This window comes from Pteropus alecto, unplaced genomic scaffold (assembly GCF_000325575.1).
Source record: "Pteropus alecto unplaced genomic scaffold, ASM32557v1 scaffold10, whole genome shotgun sequence".
Classification (NCBI taxonomy): Eukaryota; Metazoa; Chordata; class Mammalia; order Chiroptera; family Pteropodidae; genus Pteropus; species Pteropus alecto.
This window is the reverse complement of record NW_006431210.1, coordinates 324,356-351,335: the sequence shown is the minus strand read 5'-3', so window position 1 is coordinate 351,335 and position 26,980 is coordinate 324,356. Positions and strand designations below refer to the sequence as shown.

The window sequence follows — 26,980 nt, the reverse complement described above, 5'->3', positions numbered from 1 at the left end:
TTTTAGGCAAAAAGGAGGGGGTATCCATGTCCTCATCAATAGCAATTGGTAGAGATAAAAAGATACCAAAAACCATACTTGGTTAGAAATATTTATTATCCCCGCCCCCCATGTACAGATTACTTTTCAGAAACATGAAGGTATTATCCATGTCCTCATCAATAGCAATTGGTAGAAAATAAACTTAATTCATATCTTGTCAACAATATATTTGTCATTTTTTTTAAACAATAGCCGTTTTATTTTTCCATGTTAGTTCAAGAATAAGCTTCGAGTTTTATTTTGGACCAAATCAAGACAATCTTTGTTTTTAGGTCATTTCCTGACAGAGCCCCTCCCCCCAAACCCCTAAAAAAAATTTCATATCCTAAGCGATAAACTCCTCTTGTACATTCAGCAAACTTTATATTGGAAAAGAAAAAGAATAATCAATAGGTACTTACTCTCGTGCACAGTAATAAACCTAGCTGAGTTTCTACACCTTGCTTTGCAATGTTTACATGAAATAAATCATATCTTATCAAGTTACAATGGTAATTTCTTGAAATGCAGATATGAAAGTTATATTTAATCCACTGAAATTTCCTTCTAATTTTTTAATCTGTAATTAAACCATCACCATTAAGAAAAGCTTCATCCCAAGATGTTTCCCCCTTTCCCTCAGCTATTTCTCTCTAAAAGCTTGAATCCTCTCAGATCGTGTAGAGATACATTAAAAGCACAGGAAAAAAAAGTTTTAGCTTGTTGACATAATGCCCTTAAGTTTGCTGACATAATGCCCGTATTTTAACTTTAAAATGTAAAATCAGAGTTAAAGCATCACTTAATACAGTACGTTATTAATCAATCAACAGTGTCCCACCCACTTGGAAGTTTTCTAAACTGGTTGTCTTCTCTGCATTTAGTAAGTTTATGACTCAATCAAAGAATGTGCTTGTAATAGGCTGCTGGTTTAATTTGAGAATTAGAAGTTTCAATATTGGGCTATTTTCAAATGTAGAAATGCTATGAGTGGCAGATGAACTATTAATTGTTTCCCATTACCTAAAGGAAGAATTCATTCAAATAAAATTTTACAAGACAAAATGCAAATCTATATACCTATACATAGATGTATACGTGTATATATCGAACCTAACTAAGGTTTTATAAGCAATGCTAACATAGTTCTGGTTAAACATTCCTAAAGACTTAGTAATTATTTTAAAGATACATGTTATAAAGAGGCTTATGCAAAAGGCAAAAATTAAGAATCGACATGATCTTTGAGGTTTTCAGTATTACTTCAAAAAGCTGTTTCTATCCCCCACAGAAGAAAACTATGCATTTATCTGAGGAAAAAAAAAAATTATAAAAAGATAATGCTATCATGTAAAGAATTCACAAAAACTATACTGTATATCCCATAAAAGTCATACCTATTTAAGGTAAATCACAATTATGGTTTATATTGTATTACAGACATCACCATCACCTTCCCTCTTTAATAATGAGAGGGTTTAACTTTTTTTTAAACTTACTTAACTAGTGCCCCAGAAATTCAAGTCCCTGTAGCAACAAGTTAAACAAGATTACAAAATAAGGCATTCTGCTCACATGTCATTAAAGGAACAGGCTGAGTATAGTAAAGTGGGCTCTTTTCATTTTCACAATTTTATATAATCCAAAAAAATTATATAGAAGGCAATCTTTACCAAAAAATCCCAATTAATTGCTATTTTCTAGGTAAACAGAAAAACATACATAAAATCCTCAACTTTGGCTATTTCTCCTACTGCCATAAACAGAGGTTAATCTTATCTATTCGATAAAGCCCAAGTTAGAAATGTGAATGAAATGTCTTAGACTATCCCATTTCTAAACCTGTAGGTCATGCACTAAATGAGTTTCCAAATTATAGACTAAATCTAATTTGACAAAATCCCTGTAGTGTTATTTAGGGAAAAAAAATGGACTCAGAACACATTTTCATTCTCTTTCGCTCTCTCACACTCACACACACGCATGCACACACACACCAACATAGTAAACGGTTTTCTTAAACATTGACTGGTTCTCCAAAAGAATAAAAATATTTATCATCAAGCTGCAGCATGTGTATAAGGGGCAGCAATGCAACCTTTTTTAGGTAAGAATCTGAATAAATTTTTCAACAACTAGTACCTTGAACCAAAGATTTTACTAAAGATGAACGCTAAAATATGTATTTTTTGAAATTTGGACTCGATTGCCTGTTGCACTTTTATATTAAGTGTTGCTTAAACAAAAATAGAACATAAATTCAATATTCTACTGTCTAAACATTTAATGCAATGGTTATGTCATCAACAGGTAAAATGCACCTAATTGGGTCTTTTGACACCTCTTAAGTTTATTGTATGATAAAGTTCTTCACAGTTTAAAATATTGTGAAGAAATATATTTATGTATAGCTATATTCACATACATATTATGTACACATACTATGTATTTGATGTACCCATAAACTTTGAATATGTGTGTGCCAGGACAACACCGCACACATATGCAGGAACCCTGAATAATAGATTGGTGTGGACTGGGAAATGATTTCTCAGAAAGGCTTACAAATAAGATTATTATAATGAATAATTATAACAACAAAAATTTTACCTTATTTACATAGTGCCTATCTCCCAAGAGGTAAATATGCTTTATAGACATTTTTTATTATCTCTGTGAGGTGGGGCATTGGGAACACTATCAATTCTCATTTTCCACAACAAACTAACCCGCCCAGGATCACTCTTTAATGGCGGTAGAGTAAAACAGAGACATGGAAACCTCCTAAAAGTCTCCAATTACTAGATCAAATAGTCTTGCGGTGAGATCAAATTTCCATCACACAATAGAACTTCCACCACAAAAGATTAATTTTTATGTCCTCATATACTTGTGATTGTGCGTTATAGTTATACCACAGGGAGATCGAAATGGTTTTTGGTTTTGGCAGATGAAATAAAGTCTAACATTCAGTGTAACTATAATTCAGTGTAACTTCTCCAGTTTAAGTGCGACACAGCTGATTGGTCTATCATGGAAATGTGGTCAATGTCTAATCACGGCTGAAGAAATCTCCACCCAAACAGCTACTGCATGATCACAGAGATGGCCTACAACCTCGCATTGTCTTAAAGGTCTTTTCTATGTCCACGTATGATATACACATATAAATAAGCATTTTAGCACGAAATGTACAGTTAGCATGAATCAGTTTGTGTTTAAATAAACAAAGGCCTTAGGGGTGAACTTTAAAGGCCAAGAGCTCTTCAGAGTGCATGTTGTTTAAAGATCGAAGATCTGGCAACTTTAGAAGAAGTTTTGTAAAAATAGAGGCCTCGTTTGGATGGTTTTTCATTATTAAGGTCCTTAGTGCACGGATGAGGGTTTCCTGCAAAGCCTCCACAGAGTTGACGTTTTCGATTCCAGATCGATCTAATGGAGAGTAAGGAATAGAGAGATATGAAGGAGAGGATATATTATTAATATTAAATATAAATATAACTTATTCATAAATTTCAATAAATTCAAAACAAGGTTTTATACATTGGAACAAAGGCAAAAGATAACTGGCGAAGTTTTAAAAATCCCAGTGGCAAATTTTTGTAGCTATTTATTATTCCAGAAAGATATTTTTATAAATATATCACAGTACACTTGATATATGAAAATTCTTTAGTGTTTAGGTATTTCTGTTCACAAAAAATCTAAAGGTTCTGATTTTTTAAATTAGATGTCATCTACTACTTCCAACTGCTTCTAATTGGCAAAATAAAATGAATAATGTAGTTTAGAAATATATTTTTATCTCATATGTAATATATCCACATTTGTATGTTATCATGTGTGGCAGACAGCCTCTCAAATAGCCTCCAATGATCCCCACATCCTGGTATCCTTGTCCTTGTGTATCTTTCTCCTCTTGAGTGGGCCAGACTTACTGACTCACAACTAATAAATAAAATCTTAGATTACAAAAAAAACTGTAGCTTCCATCTGAGGCATTCATTCACTCACAGAGCCAGATGCCATGTTGTGAGCTGCCCTATGGAGCTGTCCAAATGCTAAGGAACTGAGGCTGGTCTCCAGCTAACAGCCAGCAAGGAACTGAAGCACACAGCCCAGCAACTTGCATGAAACTGAATCCTGCCAACATCTGCCATGTATAAGCCTAGAAGCAGATCCTTCCCTAGTAGAGCCTTCATATGAGACCACAGTCCAGCCCACAGCTTGACTCCAACCTCCTAAGAAACCTACAGCCAGAGGCATGCATCTAAGCCACACCCACATTCCTAACCCTCAGAAATTGAGAAATGTATGCATTTTTAAGTTATTAAGATATAGTGCAATTTGTTATGCAGTAATATAGCTAATATACTATACAACTTTAATACTTAGTTAGAAGTAACCTGCATTCACTTTCATTTAGCATACTGTATTCATTAAGCTCATCGAACAAATGTTAATAAATTAGTAATTTAGTATAAACCAGCAATAAAAGAAACTATCTTAAAATTAGCCAAACCGATGTTTGCCCACTGACTTTTTTCATCAACAACAGTTATTTCTTCCCTTCACAACGGGAGGCAGAAGTATGCAAGAAATATTCAATAGCTTCCAGTATAGGGAGCTGTAGTTAAGAAAAAGACTTCTCCAAGGAAGCAAAATTTTCTGGCCATTTACCCCTTTTCTCATTTTTACGAGACTGAAAAAGTTTTCCATTTTAACCGATAGCTGAAAAAGGCCATCTGCAGTGCAAATACTTAGAATAAGGACTAAAATTTAATAGTAAAGTGGAAAAAGTTTGATTAACTCTAAATGCAGAAAAAAATGATGAAAATAGGTTTATCTTACATTTAGTAAATTTGGATTATTATCAAAAGTATGTAATAGGGAGAAGAAGGGGTAATAATTTTTCAGACAAAATTGTTAAGACAGGCAAAAGACCTCTTCTCTTGACGTTTGACCTCGGCCATACAGCCAGAAGGGTCATCTTTGCAAAATTAAAGCCTTCAGTAATGCTTCTTATCTCCCCTGCCTTTACTATTCAAGTAATTGTTTTAACATCCTTGCAATTTACTAATTCATTTACCGAACACTAATTGAATGTAGGTGGTTACTGTGATATGTGCTAAGGAATTAACAGTGAGCATAACAAGCTAAAAGTCTTTCCTTTAGAGAGCTTACATTTTGGCAGAAGAAAATTGATTTCCATCTTATCATCAGTAATGCACAATACCAACAACTGAGAAAGAATGACAGTGATTCCCACAAACAAAATAATCTAGGTGGGCAAAGAAACAAAAAGTGGGGAAGGATATTTGAGTTAGAAACAGTATTACAACAGGTGGTTGGTCTTCTGGTGAATATCTTGTGTTTGAATAAGGTACGCTTCTCTATACAACTCAGAACTTCAAGGATATAGACTCCTACACCTGAAAATGTAAACGTTATTAAATTTTTCTAAAACTTCAATATCTAAATCCAGGATTTCATGATTTCAAGACCAAACATCCTAACTACAAATCTAGCTAGATCGTAAAACAACAATCCTCTTGAAATTGCAACAATACAATACATGTACTGAAATGGAACTTCATCTTCTAAGTGATGCACTAAATGCTACACTATACAGTTTAAGTCATGCTCCATCTATTTTCTACCTTCTTAGCTGGCGCTTCATCCCTCCTCTCCCAAGCCCGTACTCCTCACCAAATCTCTTTATGTCATACTCATTTCCTACAGAAAGGAAGTTAAACTCCTTCGACAAAAACCTCTACAAGGGCAACTAAATCCCCACCTAGATGAACCATGGTCTCACACCTATATGCCAGTCCCTAATCTCCCATTGGCAATGACTGTTAACATTTCACACAATCTGAAAAATTTACTTCCCAGGTATAATTCCCCTACCCTCCATAGTATAAGATTTTTCCAGTCTCATGGGAAAATAATCATGTTTGAGATTTCTCCCTCCCTTAGCAGATAGAGCTATTCTGTTAACAATCAGTATAATGGAAAGCCTTTGGAGCTAGACTAAAGGAATTCAAATGCCTGCTCAGCCAATTATTAAAACTTCGACCCTGGGCAAATTATTTAATCCTTCTGTTCCTCAAATTCTTTGCCTGTGTAATTGAAGACACTCTGTCCTAGCTCACATTGGAGGTCTACTGTGGAGATAAAACTACATAATAAGATCTAGAAATTAGCTAGCATTTCTTCTAACAACAACCAAAACAAAAACCAGAAGGCAGCTGTAGATTCCAAGAAAAACAAAAAGCTATTTTAAATATGATGCAAACTATAATTGTGAGCAATTAACAGAAAATATAAATGAATAATCCATTTGTTATCTGATACTTGGAACGTCCCTCCTGAAGGTAGCACAAATTTAGGGCAGAGATTTATATTTCCTTGTCTACCATTTCAGCCCCACTGTGGGCACTATTTACATAATCATAACACTGTAAACACTAATATTTTATTTTTCAATTTTTAGAATCAACTGATAAAATATGGAAAATAATCACAGCTATAGAAAGGAATGTAAATATTTTAATTATTGACAATATAAAAGAAATGGTATAGCGAAAGAAGCCAGGATATGAAGAAAAGAAGGTACTATCTCCCTGTATAATGAGAAAATTCTATCTAAACTGAGATAATGTAAACGTGAAGGATCAAAGAATGTGAGCATATTAAAATTATAAATAAAACCAATAAAGTAACTGAAAAAAAAAATGAAAATTGAGAGGAGAAAGTGAGAGGGTACTTTTATTTATGAGTTCTACCTACTAAATAAAAAGAGGTATAAGCATAGTATTTATAGCTGGATGGGCAACCATCAGAACAATCAAAAAGAAAGATGGTTAGAAACCTAGTTCTCTGAAGAACAGGTTGGGAATAGGAAAAGAAAAAAGCAATTTTTCATTTAATATTCTTCTGTAGTTTTTGAATTTTGTTTTCCTGACTAGATTCTGCTTTAAAAATAACAGTTCTTTTTAAGTGGTAAAGATTTAAATTTGACATGAACACTATCATACATTTAAGTGAAAATATATTATTTTAAAATGCATGGAATTGTGCCTGTATATGCTGCTTGTATATCTTCATATATAAACATAATAAAAATAAGAATGCATATATTCTTTTATAATCTGTTTTCCACTTAGTATGTCAGACATTTCTTACATACCATATCTCAATAAGCAGGCAAGTGGATAAATGAATGGATAGGTGAATGGATAGAGAGAAATCTCTAATGTTAACAGTGATGGTTTTTGGTAGTGATATTATCATCTTTATTTTCATCTTAAAATGTTTTAATTTTTCAAAGAACCCATATTACTCTTATGGTCACAAAACAAGTCTTTTTTAAAAGGAGGTTAAAACAAAATAAAAAGTAACATTCCTAGTGGAAAATACAAAAGAAGTAAGTAGCACAGTTCCTAGCACAGAGCTCCCCTTCAACCCTCTGCCTTCATTTCTTCCTCTGAACTACCTCTGGGACAGTGTCCCTCCTCCCCCAGCTCCTCTGCTACAACCTATTTCAGAAGAGTTCATTCCACTACCTCATTCCTGAAGTTATTTCAGCAGTCTCTCAACTCGACTCTCCAGCTCTCATGACTTATCTGTCAAATCTACCCAGGATAAAAATGCGGACCTGATATTAAAGCATCGCTGTGTTAATGCCTGATCATTCCTCCACTGAAGAAGTTACACTGACTTTCCACTGCCCCACATTTCAATTAAAACTCTGCTTAGTTCTCATAGCTGTCATTCCATAACCTGCAAACCCTAACTTGCAAACCTTCTGTACCCCTCCTCTTCGATGTACACATCAGGCTGTGGCCTCTTCCCCTACCCTATCTCCTGTTCTCGCACATCACTACATCATTTTTTTGCTGGGAAAACCTAATAATCCATCCTTCAAATTCCAGCTCCACTTCTATATTCCCCACAAAGCCTTCTCAGATGATTTCATCTTCCTTCCTTTCCTTCCTTCCTCTTTACCTCAGTCAGAATCACAGTTTAGTACATAAAGCTTTTTGTTAGTTGTCTCTAAAATTGAATATAAATGCTTTGAGAGCAAGCTTATGTCTTAACACTTGCTCTCTCCCCACTCCCCCCAAGCACCGAGCACATAAAGCATATTCATCATATAAAGCAATTAACAAGTATAGATTACCTTTAGTTGCGCAATAATAGATTTAATCTGATGTTAACTCAAACCATTACTAATTACTTATCAAGAGACTCTGTGAAATGGTAGAGGTATTACAAGGTTCCTGAGAGAACAGGAAGTTACTGTCCCCTTACTGACACAGTCCTTCCACATGACTGCCACATAAGCACACCTTTAGCTATCCAGGTAGAGCTGAGCAGAAAAAGTAGCCAAATTATGCTTCCGAATGGCATAAGTCTTTATTTATACCACTGACACATAAGCCCTTTATGACAAAGAACTTACTCTCCTTAAGAGTTACTGATTTATAGTTTAGCCACATAAGCAGGGGTCAGAACTCATACTTTCATAGTGCCTAACACTTTTATACAGTAGGAAGCAAATGGAAAGCTTAAAGCATATCATACCAAAATACTGTAAAATTCTCAACAAATGTTTAAACTAAAATTAGAGATGCTTAAAAAGTGTCTGACACTTATTTACATGCCTCCAGGAAAGTCACTGTGTCTCAATTTTAAATTTGTTATTGGGAGTAATTTTTGCCTTAATAGTCTGAATTGAAATACTTTGGTCAGAAATAACTGGAATATAATGCAAGGTGGTAAGGAAATTGAGAGAAACATCATCAATTGCCCTCAATATTAGGACTCAAAAAATGTTGGTGACTCATTCAAGGTACAATCCCTGTCTTTCAAAGGATGGGAAAAGTAAGACCCAAAGGGATAAAATTACTTACATCCAAGTCACACATAAAACTCAGTGGCGAAGCTGGGGGAACCCCTACAACTCGTAATTCACCAATTGTAACAAATCATACTAATATATTTTGATTTCAACATTTTCAAGTAACCCACATAATATTTTAATTAAAACTTAGATTCATATTGGAACTACCTACCTGGAGATAAACCGTGTTGTAAAAATTAAATCCAAGTAATAACGATTTAGACGCATAAAAAATTATTAGAAAGAACTAAAGACTAAGAGTGGTAAATACGAGGCCCAAATTTAAACATCATTTATTTTTATAAAGTGCTTTTGACTTTTACTGTCATGATAACAAAAATTAATTGTTCAAAAACAGATTAACATAGTTTACCATCTTCCTTAATGCCTTCTTCCCTCCACAGAGCTTGCTGGAATCTAGTTACCTGCCAACTTCTTCACAGTTGGTCACTATATTATAGGTGTGGCACAATTTTGAACCAGCTGGCTTACCTGCAGATACCAGGACAACTGCTGTAAACAAACTCATCTCTTCGTCACTAAGTTGGAGGGCATTCAGCTTCTCACTAAACTCAAACATCGAGTTTAGCAGATCCCCGGCTCCCATTGAGTGTAAATCATCCACACTATACTTCTTTCCACTTAAAAAGGTGACAGTACGCTCTTTTGCATCAAATAATGACGCAAACCGTACCATTAAAACCTGGAAAAAGAAAAAGATTTAAATGTATTTGGAATTCAATAGTAATGCTAAGAAATAACTTAGCATTCGAGTCAGTAAAAAGCACTCTACATATAAAAGAAAGCTATAAAGGAAAAACTGAGTTTATTTTCACCCAGAATCATTTCCTTAAGGCAAATTCTCTACCAAAGCAATAAATATTCCAAGAACATCAAAAAAATTCTAGCCACCAGTGGCAGAATGCTTAAGTCCTATGATACTCTGAAACTCTATTAATAAAGATTCTGAAATGCAAATACAAAATTAAAGCAGGCAATAATGCCAAGAAATTTGAAACTGGGCCTTAGCAAAAACACTAAAGAAACTAAGCTACTAAGTCACATGGTCTCCAAGCCCCAAGTAAAAAGAGCAATATTTCAATGCAGTAACACTTGGAAACATCAAAACACCAAATGGAGCCAAGGCAAATGCAGGGGATGAACTCTAATTAGACTACTTCAAGAAACCATAACCCCAAGAGATAATACACAAACTATCACAGTAAAAGTGTTTTAGACACCAAGTTATAATCAAAATCCAAACCAAACCGGTCAACACTGCTTACCTACAGCCTCCCTCCACTATATCAAATGGTGACATCTGTCACATCTCTCTCATAACCAGCGGACACTAACCAAACACCTTCCCTGTGCAATGCTCCCAAGAATAGACTTGTTTTACCCAAGACAATCCAAAAGAGGGTGAACCTTCTATGCAGATGGTGCTAAGTCCAGAACACAGCAATCCCAAGACAAAGCACAAGGCAGAAGAACTCAAGTTTCTGGAGTCTGGGATTTGTGTTCTGATCCTATGTTATGAATTTACTGGTAATCCAAGAAAAGTCTCTTCACATCTCCGGGTCATGGTTACCTAACCTCAAAATGGGTGAATTGAACTTAATTACTGACGTGGCTTTAAATCTTAAACTGTTTTTCCTTAAACTGAAGATCTCAACCTATAGGTGTTACTTTTGAATTACATCACCACAGCTATTTTATTTATTAGTAAATATGGCTTCTCTGTTCTAATCCAGGTACCCCAGCAAAAGTTTGTGTGAGATGTGCACTGGCACAAGCAAAAACAGGAATGAGGAAAAAGAAATGAGGCAGGGAAGGAAAGAAAACCAATATTAGCAGTATTTTCTGAGCTTATCATCAAGAACACCTGAAGTTTTTGTACTGCAAAGGAAACCATCAACAAATCAAAAAGACAACAAACTGACTGGGAGAAGATATTCACTAATGATACCTCTAATAAGAGGTTAATATCCAAAATATATAAAGAACTCACACAATTCAACAACAAAAAAACAATCCAATTAAAAAATAGGCAGATGACCTGAACAGATATTTCTCCATATGAAAAGATGCTCAAAGTCACTAATCACCAGAGAAATACAAATTAAAACCACAATGAGAAATCACTTGACACCTGTCGGAATGGCTATCATCAATAAATCAAAGAACAAGTATTGGCGAGGATGTGGAGAAAAGGGAACCCTCACACATTGTTGGTGGGATTGCAAATTGGTACAGCCGCTATGGAAAACAGTATGGAGGTTTCTCAAAAAATTTAAAATGGATATACCTTTTGACCCAGCAATTGCATTTCTGGGTATTTATCCAAAGAAAACCAAAGCAATAATTTGTAAAGATCTATGTACTCCAATATTCATGGCAGCACAATTTACAATAGTCAAGATACAAAGCAAACTAAATACCCATCAAAAGACGACTGAATAAAGAAGTTATGGTTCATATATACAATAGAATGTTACTCAGCCATTAAAAACTGAAATCCTACCATTTGCAATGAATGACATGGATGGACCTAGAGGTTAGTATGCTGAGTGAAATAAGTCAGAGAAAGATAAATACCATATGATTTCACTTATATGTGGAATCTAAGGAACAAAAAAAACAAACTAATCAAAATCAGACTCAAATATAGAGGAAAATCTGGTGATGGACAGAGGGGAGGGAGGGCTGGGGGACTGAGAGAATGGGGTGAAGGGTTAAATAAATACAAATTAGTAGCTGACAGATGTCATGGGGATGGGGAGTATGGCATACAGAATGCAATTAGTATTAATTATCGGCTAGGTGGAGAGAAAGAACAATTAGGGGGATCATTTTATAAAACTACATAAATATCTAAACAATGTACTATATACTTAAAACTAAAAAAATTTTTTAAAATTAAAAAAAAAAAAAAAAAAAAAACTTGAACAGACACTTCTCCCAAGAAGACATATAAGCATTTATATTTCAAGTGCTAAGTAACTCTGGACTCAACTAGTCTTCTCCCAAAATCCTGAGATGGTCATTCTTTTGTTTGTAGTTTCAGCCTCTGGACTATAAACACTTATTTAGAAAAGAATGAAAATAAAACACTATATGTCCTATATCCATATTCAAGGTAAACAAAATCTACCTCAAAAGTTCCAGCCTTTAAAAGGTTGACCTGGTCATGCTGAGAGAGATCTCTGAATCCAGGAATACGCTTTGCAAATTCCACCACTTCTTTCACTGCTGGGGTGAAGCTCATTGAAAATTCTTCCCAGATTTCATGCCCCGATTTATGAGGATCCACATATGGAGACATACTCATTGGACAAACCTAGCGTGCACAAAACAGAAAGCTCTTAAAATGGGAGAGGTGGTAAAGAAATTTCAAAAGTGACATCTCAATTACTAGAAAAGCCAACATGAAAATAACCCTCAGATGCTACCGATTATAGCACGTTCTCTTTTGCTAATGGCCTTTTGATAGAAAGTCTCATAGAAACCTAATTTAAATAGCAATTAACTTGTTATCATGAAAGAGGTAGCCTAAACAAAAATGAGGTCCATAAGGAGGTATATTTCAAATACCTGTTGCACAGGTTTATTTTGTAACACTGCTGCCACTGTATGCTGGCTTTATGGTTTCCAAACAAACTCATACATATTTACTTGACTGCCAACCCTGTTACTTACAACAAATATTAAAATCACCATGTCTTAGGTGCGGAAATTTAACTCTAAAAGGTTTAATGACTTATCCAAATATAGCTAGAAGTCACAGGCCTAGAACCCAAGCCCACATATAGTTAATATTTCAAAACTCACTTTTCTTTAAATGAGCACAATTACAGTACTATAATTTCAAAGAGGAATTTTAAAAAAAAGTGATGCCTCACTTTTTTAAAAAGGTCCTAACCATTTAATTTCATAAACACTGACTTCCACTTGTTTAATTAGAGAACAATGACTGGAGATGATACAAGGTGGATCTTCAGAATGGGGATGGGGGAGGTAAAAAATAGGATGCCAAGAAGGTATAAAAATGTTAAAAAGATTATGAAATATGCACTATAAACTCTATTAATAAAATAAGCCTTTAAATTTTCACTAGATCCATAGGAGATCCAGGAATTTTGGAATGATTCTATAACCATGAGGAGTATCACAAAATTAGAACCTAAATTCTTACAGATTCTTCCCTCCTTAAGGCAGCCACAAAGTTTCATAAAATATAAGATCACCTTTCAGATCCATGGGATCAAATACTTGCAAGTGACCAAAAAATCTAATATAAGGACTGGGTTAGAGTCAACTATTTTGGGGGGAAAAAAAAAAAAGAAGAAGAAGGCTTTAATTACCTGGCTGTAGAAAATACCATGCACTATCAAAGGACCTCATGATTTAAACTGGATATGGTGTGGTACTGATGTTTTTGATGAAATTTTGGCTGAATATAAACACTGTACTTTCATGTAGATGGTTGTATTTGATGATTAAAAAAACCTGAATGATATAACATTAACTTATCTCATAGGATAAAGTCTGAGAAAATCCTTAGAAGCTAGCCTATTAAATTAAAATAGTCCTAAATTCTCACGCAATAAAACATCCATGTTCTATATCCAAAGACCTTTTGGCATTATAATGGTTAAAGAAAACTCTTTCCGTATAAACCACTGAATTACTGGCTGTGACAGGCTAAAAGATCAGCCCTAAGAGAAAATCTCAAAGCTAGTAGTGATTAATCAGAATGCTTAAATTTTGAAAGAGATTTCTAAAAATTAAAGGACCAATTCTGCATGATCCATATTTCACATAAAATCCTAATCCCAATCATAGTATCAATCTTATCACATGCTTGTATCTAATTCTTATAGGTCATTCGACAAATAATGTTTATTAAGTATTTGACCTAAAATACTGCATAAAACTGATTCTGTAAATCTCTTAGGTTTTCTGACACTCTCCTCCCACCCTCAAAGCTTGTATATCCCCGCATAAAAGAAAACCTTCAAAGCTTTCCTTGATACAAGGTGAGCAAAAAAAAAAAAATGATTTCACTATACCAGATGCATTCTCCCTCCATTGTTGCACAGGTAACTATTCTTGTTCTCATTCTGAGAAAATCCATCTATCGAAACTCTATCACATACTCTTTGAGTATAAGCATTGGAGAAGTTCATACAATGTCCATTTGCAATACAAATGGCATGCCCATTTGGGTAATGCATTATATTCCTCCCTTTATACTGTCCATTGAGATTCTGCGGGCTCTCACTACAAGGAAAATGGCTGCTAAGCCCACTGCCACAATGATCATGATTTAAATTATATTGCTCCGTGTTCTTGGCAATCCGTTCTCTCTGGGGCTGCAAGGTCTCCGCTGAGTTTTCTTGCTGCTCTTGATTATACATAAAGGTATCCTTGTGGGCTCTCGTCACCATGCCAATCACTTCCTCCTTTGCAAAATCAGAAGAAGGAGGAGAAGAGCTTTTGACGTTTTCTTGCTCCAGCTGAGGCTTGGGTCGCAGCTGTTCCTGGGCTGGTAAGGATGTCTGTTCATGATGTTCTACTAATGTGTCATTCTGTAAATGACCACTGAACTGGCTGTTCATCATGGTCTTCATCGCACTTTGCATTTCAATTAGCATCCTCTGTTTTTCACGCTTAGGAATACGACCAAACCGAACAGCTATTGAAGAAAAAGATATTTAACATCTATATTCTAAATAAGACCTGTTATACAAAAGGATAACACAAAATTATCTCTAATAGCTATGGCCTCTATTCATACAAGTTAAAGAGTATCCATATGTCTCTGGCCCAAATTATTCTAAATTTACAGGTTGTATTTGATGTACTAAAGGAAGTGAATATCTGATATCTGTCAATTTACTTTCATAATCTTATTCTCAAGACCCAAAAATACTCGACATTAAATGATCTGCTCCTTACTGGCTTCTTCAAAAAAAATCTTAGGAAAAAAATACCAAGGACAATAGAAATGCAGTTATCAAAAAATAAACGTGCTAGATTTTAATTAAAATCAATGAAATAAATAAAAATGAAATTGTTCATCCTCCATTATTTGAGGCTAGTCTTAGAATTTGTCTGTCTCCAACATTCCCTGAGGAAATAAAAAAACAAAAATCTTTCTAGTCTTTTATAAAGAGATAATAAAAATTCAATATACCCACCCAGCAAGAAAGCCTTACTAATCTAATTGTATCTCTGACATTATCAGACAAATAATTTCATCATGTTTCATACTCTACCTCTGCTTCCTCTCCTTCACAAATGATTGCCATTTTTATTCTTTTGGGGCAATCACAGTATCCATCAACTTTGGATTACTATTTCTAGTTCTATAAAAAATTTTTTGGCAATTACAAGTCCAAAACATTAATTGCTGAAATCTTTATTTTAAAAGCTCCTTATTGCAATACTGTATTTCTACGTAAGATACTAAAGTTAGAGTAACCTAAGGGGCTGTTTAAATGACCCTTCCCTAGATAAATGAGGTTCATTCTTAGCAATTCTTAATTAGCCCTATCTAACTAATCCCTCTGAAAACCTCCTACTCCTGTTATGTTACTTAAAACAGAATGAGACTATCCAAAGATGATTTCCCTAAGCACAATACAATCCAGTGATGTCATCCATAGATAATACTAACAGCACCATAAATTACAACTTTTATTTTCCATGGGAATGGATCACACCAGAATGGAGCAACCTTCTCCATTCCAGACTTTAATATTTCTTTCAATTTCACATGTCCTTTCAGTGTACTCAAAATCTGTGCCCTAAAAACACATTATCATCTCAGGGCTGAGAAAGCAATAGAGATAATCCACAAAGGGAGAAAAAGGTTCATCAGGAATGCTAAGAAATTAGGGAGAAAGAGTCATGGATTCCTATATCAAGAAAAACTAAATCTTTTTTATGGGGGAAAAAAAAGGAGTATTCAAATTGTACAGGGAAAAAAATGGGTCTTTTTACAAGAAGCAACAAAAAAGAAGTGAGCCAAAAGCTGTTTCTGGGGTGATGTCACTAAAACTTGACTTTAATGAATTTGGCATCCTACAAGACATCAAAATGTGTTTTCTAAAATCTGCTTCACCCTAAGCACGAGAGGGCCATTGATAACTGGTTTATAGCTCTGGTTTATGCTGAGGAATAAGAGCCAAGCTCCATATGCTTTAAGAAAGAATGCTCTTTAAACTGGGAACATACCATCTCTCGACATTCCAACAGACAGACACTTTTTGAAGCGACACTGCTGACATCTGTTCCTATTCATTCTCATTATAGAACAGTTTTCGTTCTTCAAGCATTTCTTGTACTGGATGTTTTGCTGAATGCTTCTCCGAAAGAAACCCTAAGAACAAAGGAAGATGTACCCATTTACTTAAAAGCATGCTTCCCACATCTTACTATCCAATATATTACTAGCTACATCTAGGAAATAATTTTAGCCTAGAACAAAGAGAAATATAATTTTGACACACAAATTTAACTGGATTCTTACCAGAATTAGTAAGCACCTACACCTACTAGCCAAACAAAACTTTTTCTTCTCTTTGAAGAATCTTGGTGCTTGCCAAAGCACCCCTTATCCTACACTTTACCCTGTCACCAGCCCCTGCCTGCAGCCACATTTTCCAGCTCATACTTTAATTACATACAAATTCCAAAACTCATGAAATATGACTGATGCTTAAAGAGTAGACAGGAAAAAAATGTGTTCCAGAGCTATAATTCCCTCACTGGAACTAGGGATTATGCTAGAAGAGCTTGGTCTTTCCTGGATCATTACCTGCTGACACCAGCAAGGCCTACTTACAAGTGCCAGATGTTCCTGGCTGCTTGTCAACAACAGGTAAGTGTCACACCACACACCCACAGATCAACTAATGATCCAAAGACAGTTCCCAGCTAGGTGGCTATAACTAACTAACTGCCTTTACTGCACAAATAATTTAAGTACATGCTCTGTGATAGGTATTCAAAGATCTCCAAGGAGAATAGGAAAGTCAAGAACACAATTACCAAAATTATTTCAAACTCCAGTTTCCTTGAATATCATAAGGAACCACGCATTTCATGAATCTATATTAGTAATTGTGGGATGCAACAGTTAAATATTACTGCACTACTGTAATTGGACACTACACTCTCTGAGCTAGATACACTATTAAGAGAGTATAGAACAATTATAAGTATTTATCAAGAATACACAATTAGGCACATTTGCTCATGCTTTTGTTTCTCTAGCTATAAAGTGAGAATGATGCCTGCTTTACAATTACTTCACATTTTTGAGAGGGGGAAAAAAGTGTTTATAAAATTTTTTAAATGGTGGGGGAAATCCTACAACTATATAAAATACTACTGTTGTTAAATGACCCAGCCATTAAGAGCTACCAAAATCACAATTCATTCAAAACCACCCTAGAAAACATTTCTTTCATTATGTACATTCATTATCTTGCTCACCCACCATATCTAGCCAAATGGGATTCCTGCTTCTGGCCTTCAGTCAGAGACAGCAAGAGCACGTGTCTTGGCCATGTTAAATTTGATACTAAGGAGAAAGGATTGTGCCAGATTTAAAGAGAGATATTCTCTGGAATAAGTAGGAGGTACAGACCATCTCACTTGGAATTATCTGACAGACGCTCTAAGAAATAGTCAACTAAACTTACAATGAGCTTTCCCAAGCCCTAAATTTACATTCAAGTTTCTTTTACTCAGTTGGTATTACTTCCAAAGATACCACATTTTTATAAGTATCTAGAATTATTCCCAACTCCTAGCACCTGACATGTCAGAATACCATGTCAGAAACCTATTCGAAGTCTGTTTTGCTTCCTGCTGTTTCCCACCACCTAGAACAGAGCCTGAAACATAATAAAGTAGCATCTGTGCACTTGATTTCATACCATAATTAAGTTTGAGTCAGAGAGCAAATTTATTTTCATCAAAATCTTTAAAAAAATACTTTCATTGAATTAAAAATACATTTTTCAAAACAGGTTATGTTTATATACTACGTAAAATGCTTTAGACTTTAAGAGGAGGAGCTGACTTCTCTCCTCCTCCCAGATTATCAACTGCGGAAACTGGCAAACCTAACTCCAATTTCTTTAATCCCAGAATCAGTAGCTTAAAGGAAACAAAAGCATGCTTTACCTTACAGCCTTCACAAGCATGAACTCCATAGTGGAATCCTGATGCCACATCCCCACAGACTTTACACAGCAGAACCATGCCACTAAATTCTAAGGCATGAACAGACACAAAAGTGAAAAGAGAGAAGAAAAATGTCAGCTGTTTGTTTTCTTACCAATAGAATATTTTATTTTGTTCTACTTAAGTATTTTAGAAGATACAAATCTATTTTCGTCATGTAAAAGAAAAATCTTTACACCAAATTAAATCAAAAGACATCATAGTTTCCTTTTAAAACAGTTCATGGGACTGTTGAAAATATCGCTGAAAAGCTGGTTTTGTCCTTTCCTGATGATTTTAAACATACCCGAAATTTTGTAAATCTAGAGTTACCTTACACCAGATATGCAACCAGAACTAAGAAAACAATTCTCTCAGATAAGCAGTAGCCAGGCAGAGAAGTCAGTCATCTGTCTTCACGAGCTGTACACTCAGCTCGATTAACCTCAGATAGGTCCTAGGCACCAGATAGGTCCTATTCCTTCCCGATCCTCCTCTATACCAGCCAGTCTTACCTCCACACTCACTCAGGGGTCCAAATTCCACTACTCATTTGGTTATCCCAATCCCAAATGTTCCTAGCTCCAACTTCATGAAGGCAAACCCCTTCCTTCTGTTCTAGAAACCAGGTTCAGTACTAGGAGTCCAGAAGAAAGATAATTGTGAAAATGTGGCAAAAAGGGGTACCCTAGAGCAGCAGTCCCCAACCTTTTTGGCACCAGGGACCAGTGCTTCTATGAGACTGTGATACCTGATGATCTGAAGTGGAGCTAAGGGGGTGATGTTAGTGCTGGGGAGCAACCACAAATACAGATGAAGCTTTGCTAGCTTGCCCACCCGCCACTCATCTCCTTCTGTGCAGCCCAGTTCCTAACAGGCCATGGACCAGTACCGGTCTGCAGCCCGGGGCCTGGGGACTCCTGCCCTAGAGGAAACATAGTAAGGTGCAGTGCATATCCACATATCTTGTTCTGTGGCAAGAATCAGTTATGACAGCCCCTAGAAACCCGTAACTTTTAAAATCATCACTGATTTTCTTACCCAACTACTAAACTATTATTACCTAGAAAGAAGTGAAAATTATACCCAAAAATATAATGGTTCCCCAAATGAAAAATTAATAAAGTAAGCCCCTCCTGCAATTAATGGCATCAACCTTTAGAAAACTAAAGTAACTTACTTGTCACTCCACTATGACTCTTTGTCATCCCAGGTGCACTGGATTTGCTTGTTTTCATAGAACAATCTATTCGATCATTCTTCAGGATGCCTTCAATATTGGCGAGATCACCACTTTTGGGATTACTATTGTTATCAGAATTAGAGCTGTTTGGAGAAGATGGAACAGAAGAAAAGGAGGACTGGAAACTATTCTCAGAACCCTCACTGTGACAAGAGGCAGGGCTAGAGGCTGAGCTGGAAGAACTTATGTAGGCAATCACACCTCCTAGAAAAGAGAGGAGAAAATCAGATAATTAGATACAATATACATTTTCTATTTTTGCCAATCTTAACAGTAAAGTCGCTAACTTTAGAAATTGGTTACTGGTTAAAGGTCTGCTTATCCCAAAAGGAAAAATAACTTATTTTCCTTATTTCCTACTATTCTTCTTGCCTCCACAAAGTTCAAAGCCCTGATTTAAAAAGTGAGAAGGCTCTCACTGCCTTGGTTATTCTGAGCACATACAGATCCAAACCTAAAGCTTTTCATTTTCCAATCTTTTCATAAAAGGAATGAAAAACTTTCCTGAGTGACTATATACCTTAGAGTAAACAAACTGTTGTGGCCACTAAGAAATCTGGTTCTGGTCCTCTCTTTACCTCCTTCATATGACACAATCCGAAAAACAATGAGTTCATCATCTGCCTCCTCCATCACTTGGCTAAAACACAGGTTAATTAAGAACAGATGTAACGTTTGGAACTCCAGACAAAGTAATTTATGTAATTCAAAATGGGGAACCTTCCATAGCTGTTGCTCCCAGAGTCTTTGTTTTGATGCTCCCCGAAGACCTCTACGACTGACTACCCACTAAACCGCAGTCCCACGCCCTGCCTTCTCCACCTACTTCTGCCACTGGACTTACAGACACACTTATCCCTAAGCAGCTCTTAAGGAATCCAGACTCACTACTTGTTCTTCTGACTCACTATTTACAGTACATTTTAAAGAGGCTGGAAGAATGCAGACTATCTGAGAATAACTTTTAAGGTTGAAGTTAATGCCCGCTTCACAGAGCTTCTCTCAAAACACTATTCACAACTTTATCAATATAACCACAACCCCTCTCTGAAAACTGATCTTGACCTCTTAGAGACTATAAACATTCCAGGTTAAGAAACAACATTTAAAATTATTCTTAAGGTATAATTACCAACTTCTTCCCTCAAAGAGATAAAATGTTGCAAGAGTAACCTCATGGCCAAATATATTATTGCAGTTTCTTTTTCTCTTCCCTCCATCATTAACAAACATTTATTGTCTTTTTCAATATATATCAGATCAAAAGTTAATTATCGCTCTTCCAACACGGTCCTGAGCTCTTATTTAAACCTCCTGTTTTCCTGTTTCCACCTATTTCTCAACTATACCTTAAGCACCTAGGTGCTTAGAAAGTGTCTCTTCATTCTCTATACATGCTTTACAGGTAATAAGCCTGCCATAAATATTTTTAAGACCTACTTCTCATCCTTTGTGAAGCCTGTATCTAATAGCATGGACAGATCCCAAACAGTATACAACATCACTAAGAAGCCGCAAGTAAAACGGCATTTCTGACAATTTGGACGACTACGCTGAGTAGTAAGTGGAGCATTTTGTACGTTCTCAAAGTAATAACTGCAATTTAAGCATTGGCTCTGAAATAAAACTTTCTCTGCTAAAGGGAAAGGCCTTCCCACTTTTTTTGGATAAGAGCCATACTTCATAAGTCATTTAAAATATACACGCACTCAGCAAAATCTGAGGCCAAAACAATCCCAAAGAACGAAAAGACATTTCCATGTAGAGAAGAAAAAAAAAGCAGAGGAATTTTAGTCTTTTAGTCACTTTTAGCCTGTCACATTGAAATTAGGTAACAGATATGTATTTAAGTACCGATTACATATATCCAGTCTGAGAAGCCCCTGAGAAGTAAGGCACAATCACAACTCTCAGGAAGTTTAATTACCGTCCAGAAGAGAAGTTAAAACAGGTGCCTACTACGCCAAGAAAAACACAACAGTGTTCATCATACACAGAATTAATATGCATAAGTGCAATGACATGCACTTGAGTTTTAAACAATGTGGACAAGTCCATGCACTTTTTCATTCATTAAACATATGCCTAGCATTAGTCTTGCAAGTGTGAATCTGCTCTTTCTATAGTATGACATTTTCCAAATGCTCCCTTAGCATGTGCTTATCACCTGCCCAGAATAATGCCAGGTCTTTATGATTACTATCTGTCCTGCAATGTGGTCCTTACTTATAAACCAGTCACTCAAAGTGTGGTCTCTGGACCAGGGACTTCAGCATCACTTGGAAATCTGTTAGAAACACAAGTTCTCAGGCCCCACTCTAGGTCTACTGAATCAGAAACTTTAATCGCTCTCTTGGTAATTCTGATGCACAGTAAAATTTGAGAACCACTGCCATGAAACCAGCTACTTCACCTATGCTCAATGGAAGAAAAAGTGGCCAAGGGTAATTTTAATAACATTTCATCTATCACTGATTTAAAAATCTAAAACCTTTTAAGCCTCCAAACACAAGGAGAAAAAGCTTCCTCACTTTGAGTTTATTCTCATCATCCATGAAGATTACATAAAATGCATACCATCAAAAAAACTTACTGGTTTTCCAAAATACACATTTCTAAAGCCCTGCCCATACGAGATAAGGCATCCTCGGGAATGGAGATTTTTAAAAGTTTCCAGGATGATTCGTTGTACCATGAAGTTTAAGAATGGCTACAATCAGTGAATTTAAACAAAAATTTGGACCATAGTTTTAAAAGTTGATGTTTTCATTGACATAACTGCCAGAATACCCTTAACATTCTGTGATTCCAAAAAGAAACAATTTTAACCTGGAAGCCCATCAAATATCATGTTACCAGGTAAAAACCATGGTGCTATCTGTTGTAATAAAACTTTAGAAATCTGAAGTTCACATTAGAAATTCTAGGTATTAACAATCTGCTACTTTTTTCACATGTCTCCACTCAGAATAGGATACAAGAAAAATATTATCCTTAATGCTGAATAAACTCCCAAAGGAAGGTCTCACCGGTACTTTTCTAAAATATTAGGTTAGGTAGTAAATTTACTTCCTAAAATCTCAAGAGGATAAAAGATGAGATGGTGATGGTTTTCCTTAGCAGACTTTCCAAGGGCCAGCATCTGAGTCGGCCATTTACATTGAGAAGGCCTTTGGACTACCCCAGCTTAGAAAAACCCTTTTAAAATCAGAGCTATCTCGATGGCTTAAGAACTAGTTTAAAGCACTGACTGGGCAATGGAAGGTATTATTATTACCCAAAACACACCTTCCTTCACAAAGGCTCCAAAATCAAACCTACGAAAAATTGTTGGGCTATTATCAATCTAGTTAAGACCCTATTCCTATCTTTAGGGCGTTCAACAATCGTTCACAACAAGAATTTATGCCAGGCACCATGGAATCAAAGATGACCCATTCAGAAGCAGCTATGGTCTCCTAGCAAGACCTTCTATACTGATTTGGTTGTCTTAGCATCTACTCTTGCTACCAGACACCAATCTAATGACCTGATGACTAACAAACCAAATGGGTTGAATTTTAATTTCCTAGAAGGAACAGAGTACACCTACTAGTTCCTCAACCCAATGAAAAAAGAAAAGTGAAAACTACAAGCCACCAAGTCCTTAATGAATGTCAAAAATAAAATGACACATTCACATCACATTTCATCCTCATTAAGAACCCTGTGAATTAATTTCCAGTATCCCATTTTACTGATGAGCAACTCAGAGCTCAGAGAGGTTAGGTAATACAGCTTGCTAAGTGGCAGTAATACAGTTCACCAGAGGGCAGACTATTATTTCTTACTGAGAAAACCTGGGCAAGCAAGTCACTTTCAATTTCTCTAAACCTGAGTCATCTTCTACAAAATGGTATTCATAGATGGGGATTATTAAAGTGCTTTTTACGCATATAAAGTTTTATAATAAATCAAGAAAGGTAAAATCTCTGAACCAGCAAGTCCCAGCACTTCCAGAAACAGGCAGAATGTACTTCTCAGATGCCTCAAGCTAAAATTAGGTGAGGCAGAGTCTTCTCTATTTTTAGCCGAAGAGGACCCTGGAGTTGGGCCAGGTTCCTAGGCTAGGGCTTACCCAGTGGTCAATTTCAGACAAGCTAGAAGTCAATATCGAATTTTGTCCAACTGAAAAGCACTTATATCCCTGTATATACTGGGGTTTTCTTACCCCAATTCTAGGCTTGCCCATCATCGAAATCCTCCCACTCCCACTGGAAAGCATGCTGGAGGTTCAAGTCATGACTGTACTCTTTTGCTTTGTGACTTACAAAGCAAAACATTTTTACCTCCAAGAAGTTTTAGTTTTCTCATATTAAAAGGTTATTAATAATTTCTAATCACAGGATGGGAAAGTAGATCTAATTGAAACACTAAACTTCCAACTGTGTCCTGAGTGCCAGGGCTCCAGAGAACAGTACTGCCCCTTCCCCAAAAGCCTTATAGACCAACTGGAGAAACAGCTATATTAACCATTAATTCCAGTGCAATGTGAGCAACCTTCATACATGATTGTGAACTGCCGAGGATCACACAAGAGCACTACACAGGGCAGAGATCAAGAGAGGCAAATACAGCCAAGGTGAAAGTAAGTGGGGTCTTGAAGAATATGATTGTAAATTATTAAATGATGTACCATGTAAGAGGTTATGTAAGAAAACAATAGGATGACAAAAAACAAATAGGTCTTATTTTCTAAAATAGTGTTTTGTCTCCACGTAAATTGCTGAGGAGTAGGGGCAAGTGTAATCTAGTGTCTGGCGGAAAAAAAAAAAAACAGATTGACTAGCAACAAGATTTAAACAGTAGAATGATGAAATTGGGAGGCCCTGCTGACGCCTGCCCTTTTCCGCCAGCTATGGCCCTATATCACTGCAAACGGAATAGGTCTACACAGGATCTCTTTCACCCCCAAGAAAACAGGACCACCAAGTTTTGTACATACCTTTGAACGCCATGCAGGCTTAAACCTATTACAGCAGTTAGCTTGTGCTCCTCAAGTGGACTTTGTGGATTCAAAATCTGGCTCTACCACTTGCCTGCATAAGTTATTTAACCTCAATTTACTTGGCCCCTCATCTTCAAATAGTGACAACAGTACATTCCTTCACAAAATTGTGAGGTATCAAAGTAGCAACACATGTAAAGGCCCTCCCACACAGTAAATGTTCTACAAGTATTGGTGACTATTACTTTACCATCATAATACTGGCAGAGTTCAATCAAAATAGTTGAAACAAAACTAACCTTCCCTGTTTCTTCTTTCCTTCAATTTCGAAAGTATCATATTGACCCCGTCATTTCTGTATTCTTATTTCCACACTAATTTCTGAATCCCTTAACTCCAGCAGCTTTCTACTTTCACTTCTGACTCCTCCCATTATTGTGCTGTTTCTCTCTCCAAGCAAGTATTTCTTTACCCTTACCTCCTTCTGATGTTTTCTTTCCAATTTTGGAGAAACATAGTAGAATACAGCTTTGTAAAGATATGAATGAACTACGTGGGAATGTTTTCCTAATTTTTAAAATATGAGTTACAGCCTTGGTTAATGCAATGAGTTATTTAAAGAATATGGTATAGTCAATAAAAACTTGTGATAAAATTGTATGAGTCAATTTCTACCACTTCTATTTCATATCTGAATTAGTCATGGAGGGCAGAGACACAGTATGTCATGAATTATAGGGCAATTAGATGAAATGGTCACTAGCTGAATGTGAACCGACTAATACAATGATATCGACCCCAAATTAAAGGTCAGAGGTGTGCCACACAGCACTGAATTTGGCCCCACCCTACTCAATATTTACAACAATTTGAAGAAAGTTAAAGGGAATGTTTATCAAAGCTCTGACAGATAAATGGCAGAAATTGTTAATATACTAACAGCTTGTGACAGCTTGAACTTGGAGCCAAAAGGAACAAGAAAAAATTTTAAGAAAGCCAATTGCAAATTCCTCCACTTCAGGTCAATTATCCGCACAAGGGATGAAATCTAGCTTCCAAACAGTTCACATGAAAAGGTCCTAATTGACTACAAGGTTACTGTGAGTCAGCAAAGCAATATGCCACAAAAGAGCCTGCCAGAGAATTCATTTGCACCAAAATCCAAAACTTCGAACTTGCTAACTGTCCAATCATTTCCGCAGAAGCCTGTTCACTTCTCGGTGCTAAGCCCCAAGGGCAACAAGGATGATGATCAAAACAAACAAACACCAACAATGAGTAAGAACCAAGGGATGAGAACTGGAAGTGGAAGAACTGGAGGGATGGGGGTAACGGTCCTCCAAAGGAAGTTTTATAATTTGTAGCTCCAAAAGTCAAGAACAATATTAGTGATATTGTTCCACAAAAGTTCAAACCAGAGAAAAACTTTCTAATCACTTGAGCCTGTCCATATTTGAGGTTTCGAAGTAGGAAAAATTTATTAATGCTAAAAGCTAAGTTAGAAGAGATTAAACCTGATAATCTCCATATCCTATCAAGTAAAAATTTGAATTCTATGATAAAGTTATCCATTTTTAAAAAATATCCTCAAAGGCCAAGGAGGCCCATAGATAATTAAGTTAGAGAATGACTTTCACTGTTGGTAGAAAATTCATAACACATTTGTTATCAAGGCATGGTTTCAGCATATAACAAAAAAAATTAAAACTAGCTTATTCTGTAGCCTCACTGGCTTCAGGTATAAAGGACATCATTTGTTTGTGGGCAGACACAATGGGAGAAAGAAGGCATTGTTCTGGGGCAACATAACAGGAAATGTAACAAGAAAAAAAATTGTAAAGCCAAATTCTGTCGATTAGGTCCAGGAAAGGTCATTCACAGATAAGTTTTTTAAAAAATTAACTGGTCTACAGCTATGCCAGTCTGAACAAGCCCAATCTCATCTGATCTTGGAAGCTAAGCAGGATCGGGCCTGGTTAGTACTTGGATGGGAAACCACCTAGGAAGACCAGGCGCTCTAGTCATCAAAAAAAAAAAAAAAAGAAAGAAAAAAATTAACTGACAGAACAATGCCCACTATTACGTAAGAGCTCGGAGTCACTTAGGATCATCAGAGTCATCCGGACCGCACGTGAGCTGAATGATTAGCTATGGGTGTGACCCGTTTACAGTGAGGCTCACGGCCCAAGGGGACTTTCAGCCAGTTTTTATGACTGAAGTAATGTAAGATAGGTCGTGTCCTAGAAGAAACCTTTTTTTTTTTTTTTTTTGAAACCGTGAAGCAGCATAACAAGAGTAGGTTTAGTCCCAACTGCCTGGCGCTGCTTGGGATCTAAGCACCTCATAGCCCTTGGAGGGTCTTGTGGGAAGCCCCACGCCTGCCCCCAGCACTTCCTTCCGTCCGTAGCATGACCTGGACACGCAATTCTTCCCCACTATCCGCAAGATCTGCGACCAGTCCTTCCGCATGGCCCCAGCTCCGCGCATCGGGGTCATTCCCGGCCGTGCGGGCCTCGGCGGGTGCACTGCGGCATCCGCGCGCGCCCCAGGGCCGCCGGGCCGCGGGTTTCACCGCCAGCGC

General features: G+C 36.3%; 1 protein-coding gene and 1 pseudogene across 1 annotated transcript in view; one reads left to right on the top strand and one right to left on the bottom strand.

Annotated features, from left to right (window-relative positions):
• Window positions 1-77: 77 nt before the first annotated feature.
• Window positions 78-26,980, bottom strand: part of NR1D2 (nuclear receptor subfamily 1 group D member 2) — a 27,648-nt gene continuing 745 nt past the window's right edge. Inside the window, exons 2-8 of the mRNA XM_006905701.3 lie at window positions 19,350-19,616; window positions 18,131-18,219; window positions 16,172-16,316; window positions 14,002-14,627; window positions 12,084-12,269; window positions 9,422-9,632; window positions 78-3,453 (exon numbers count right to left, since the gene is read on the bottom strand). Coding sequence (XP_006905763.1) covers window positions 3,257-3,453; window positions 9,422-9,632; window positions 12,084-12,269; window positions 14,002-14,627; window positions 16,172-16,316; window positions 18,131-18,219; window positions 19,350-19,616 — 1,721 coding nt within the window. The 3' untranslated portion in view covers window positions 78-3,256. The remainder of the gene's footprint in view (window positions 3,454-9,421; window positions 9,633-12,083; window positions 12,270-14,001; window positions 14,628-16,171; window positions 16,317-18,130; window positions 18,220-19,349; window positions 19,617-26,980) is intronic.
• Window positions 26,305-26,423, top strand: LOC112470360 (annotated as a pseudogene).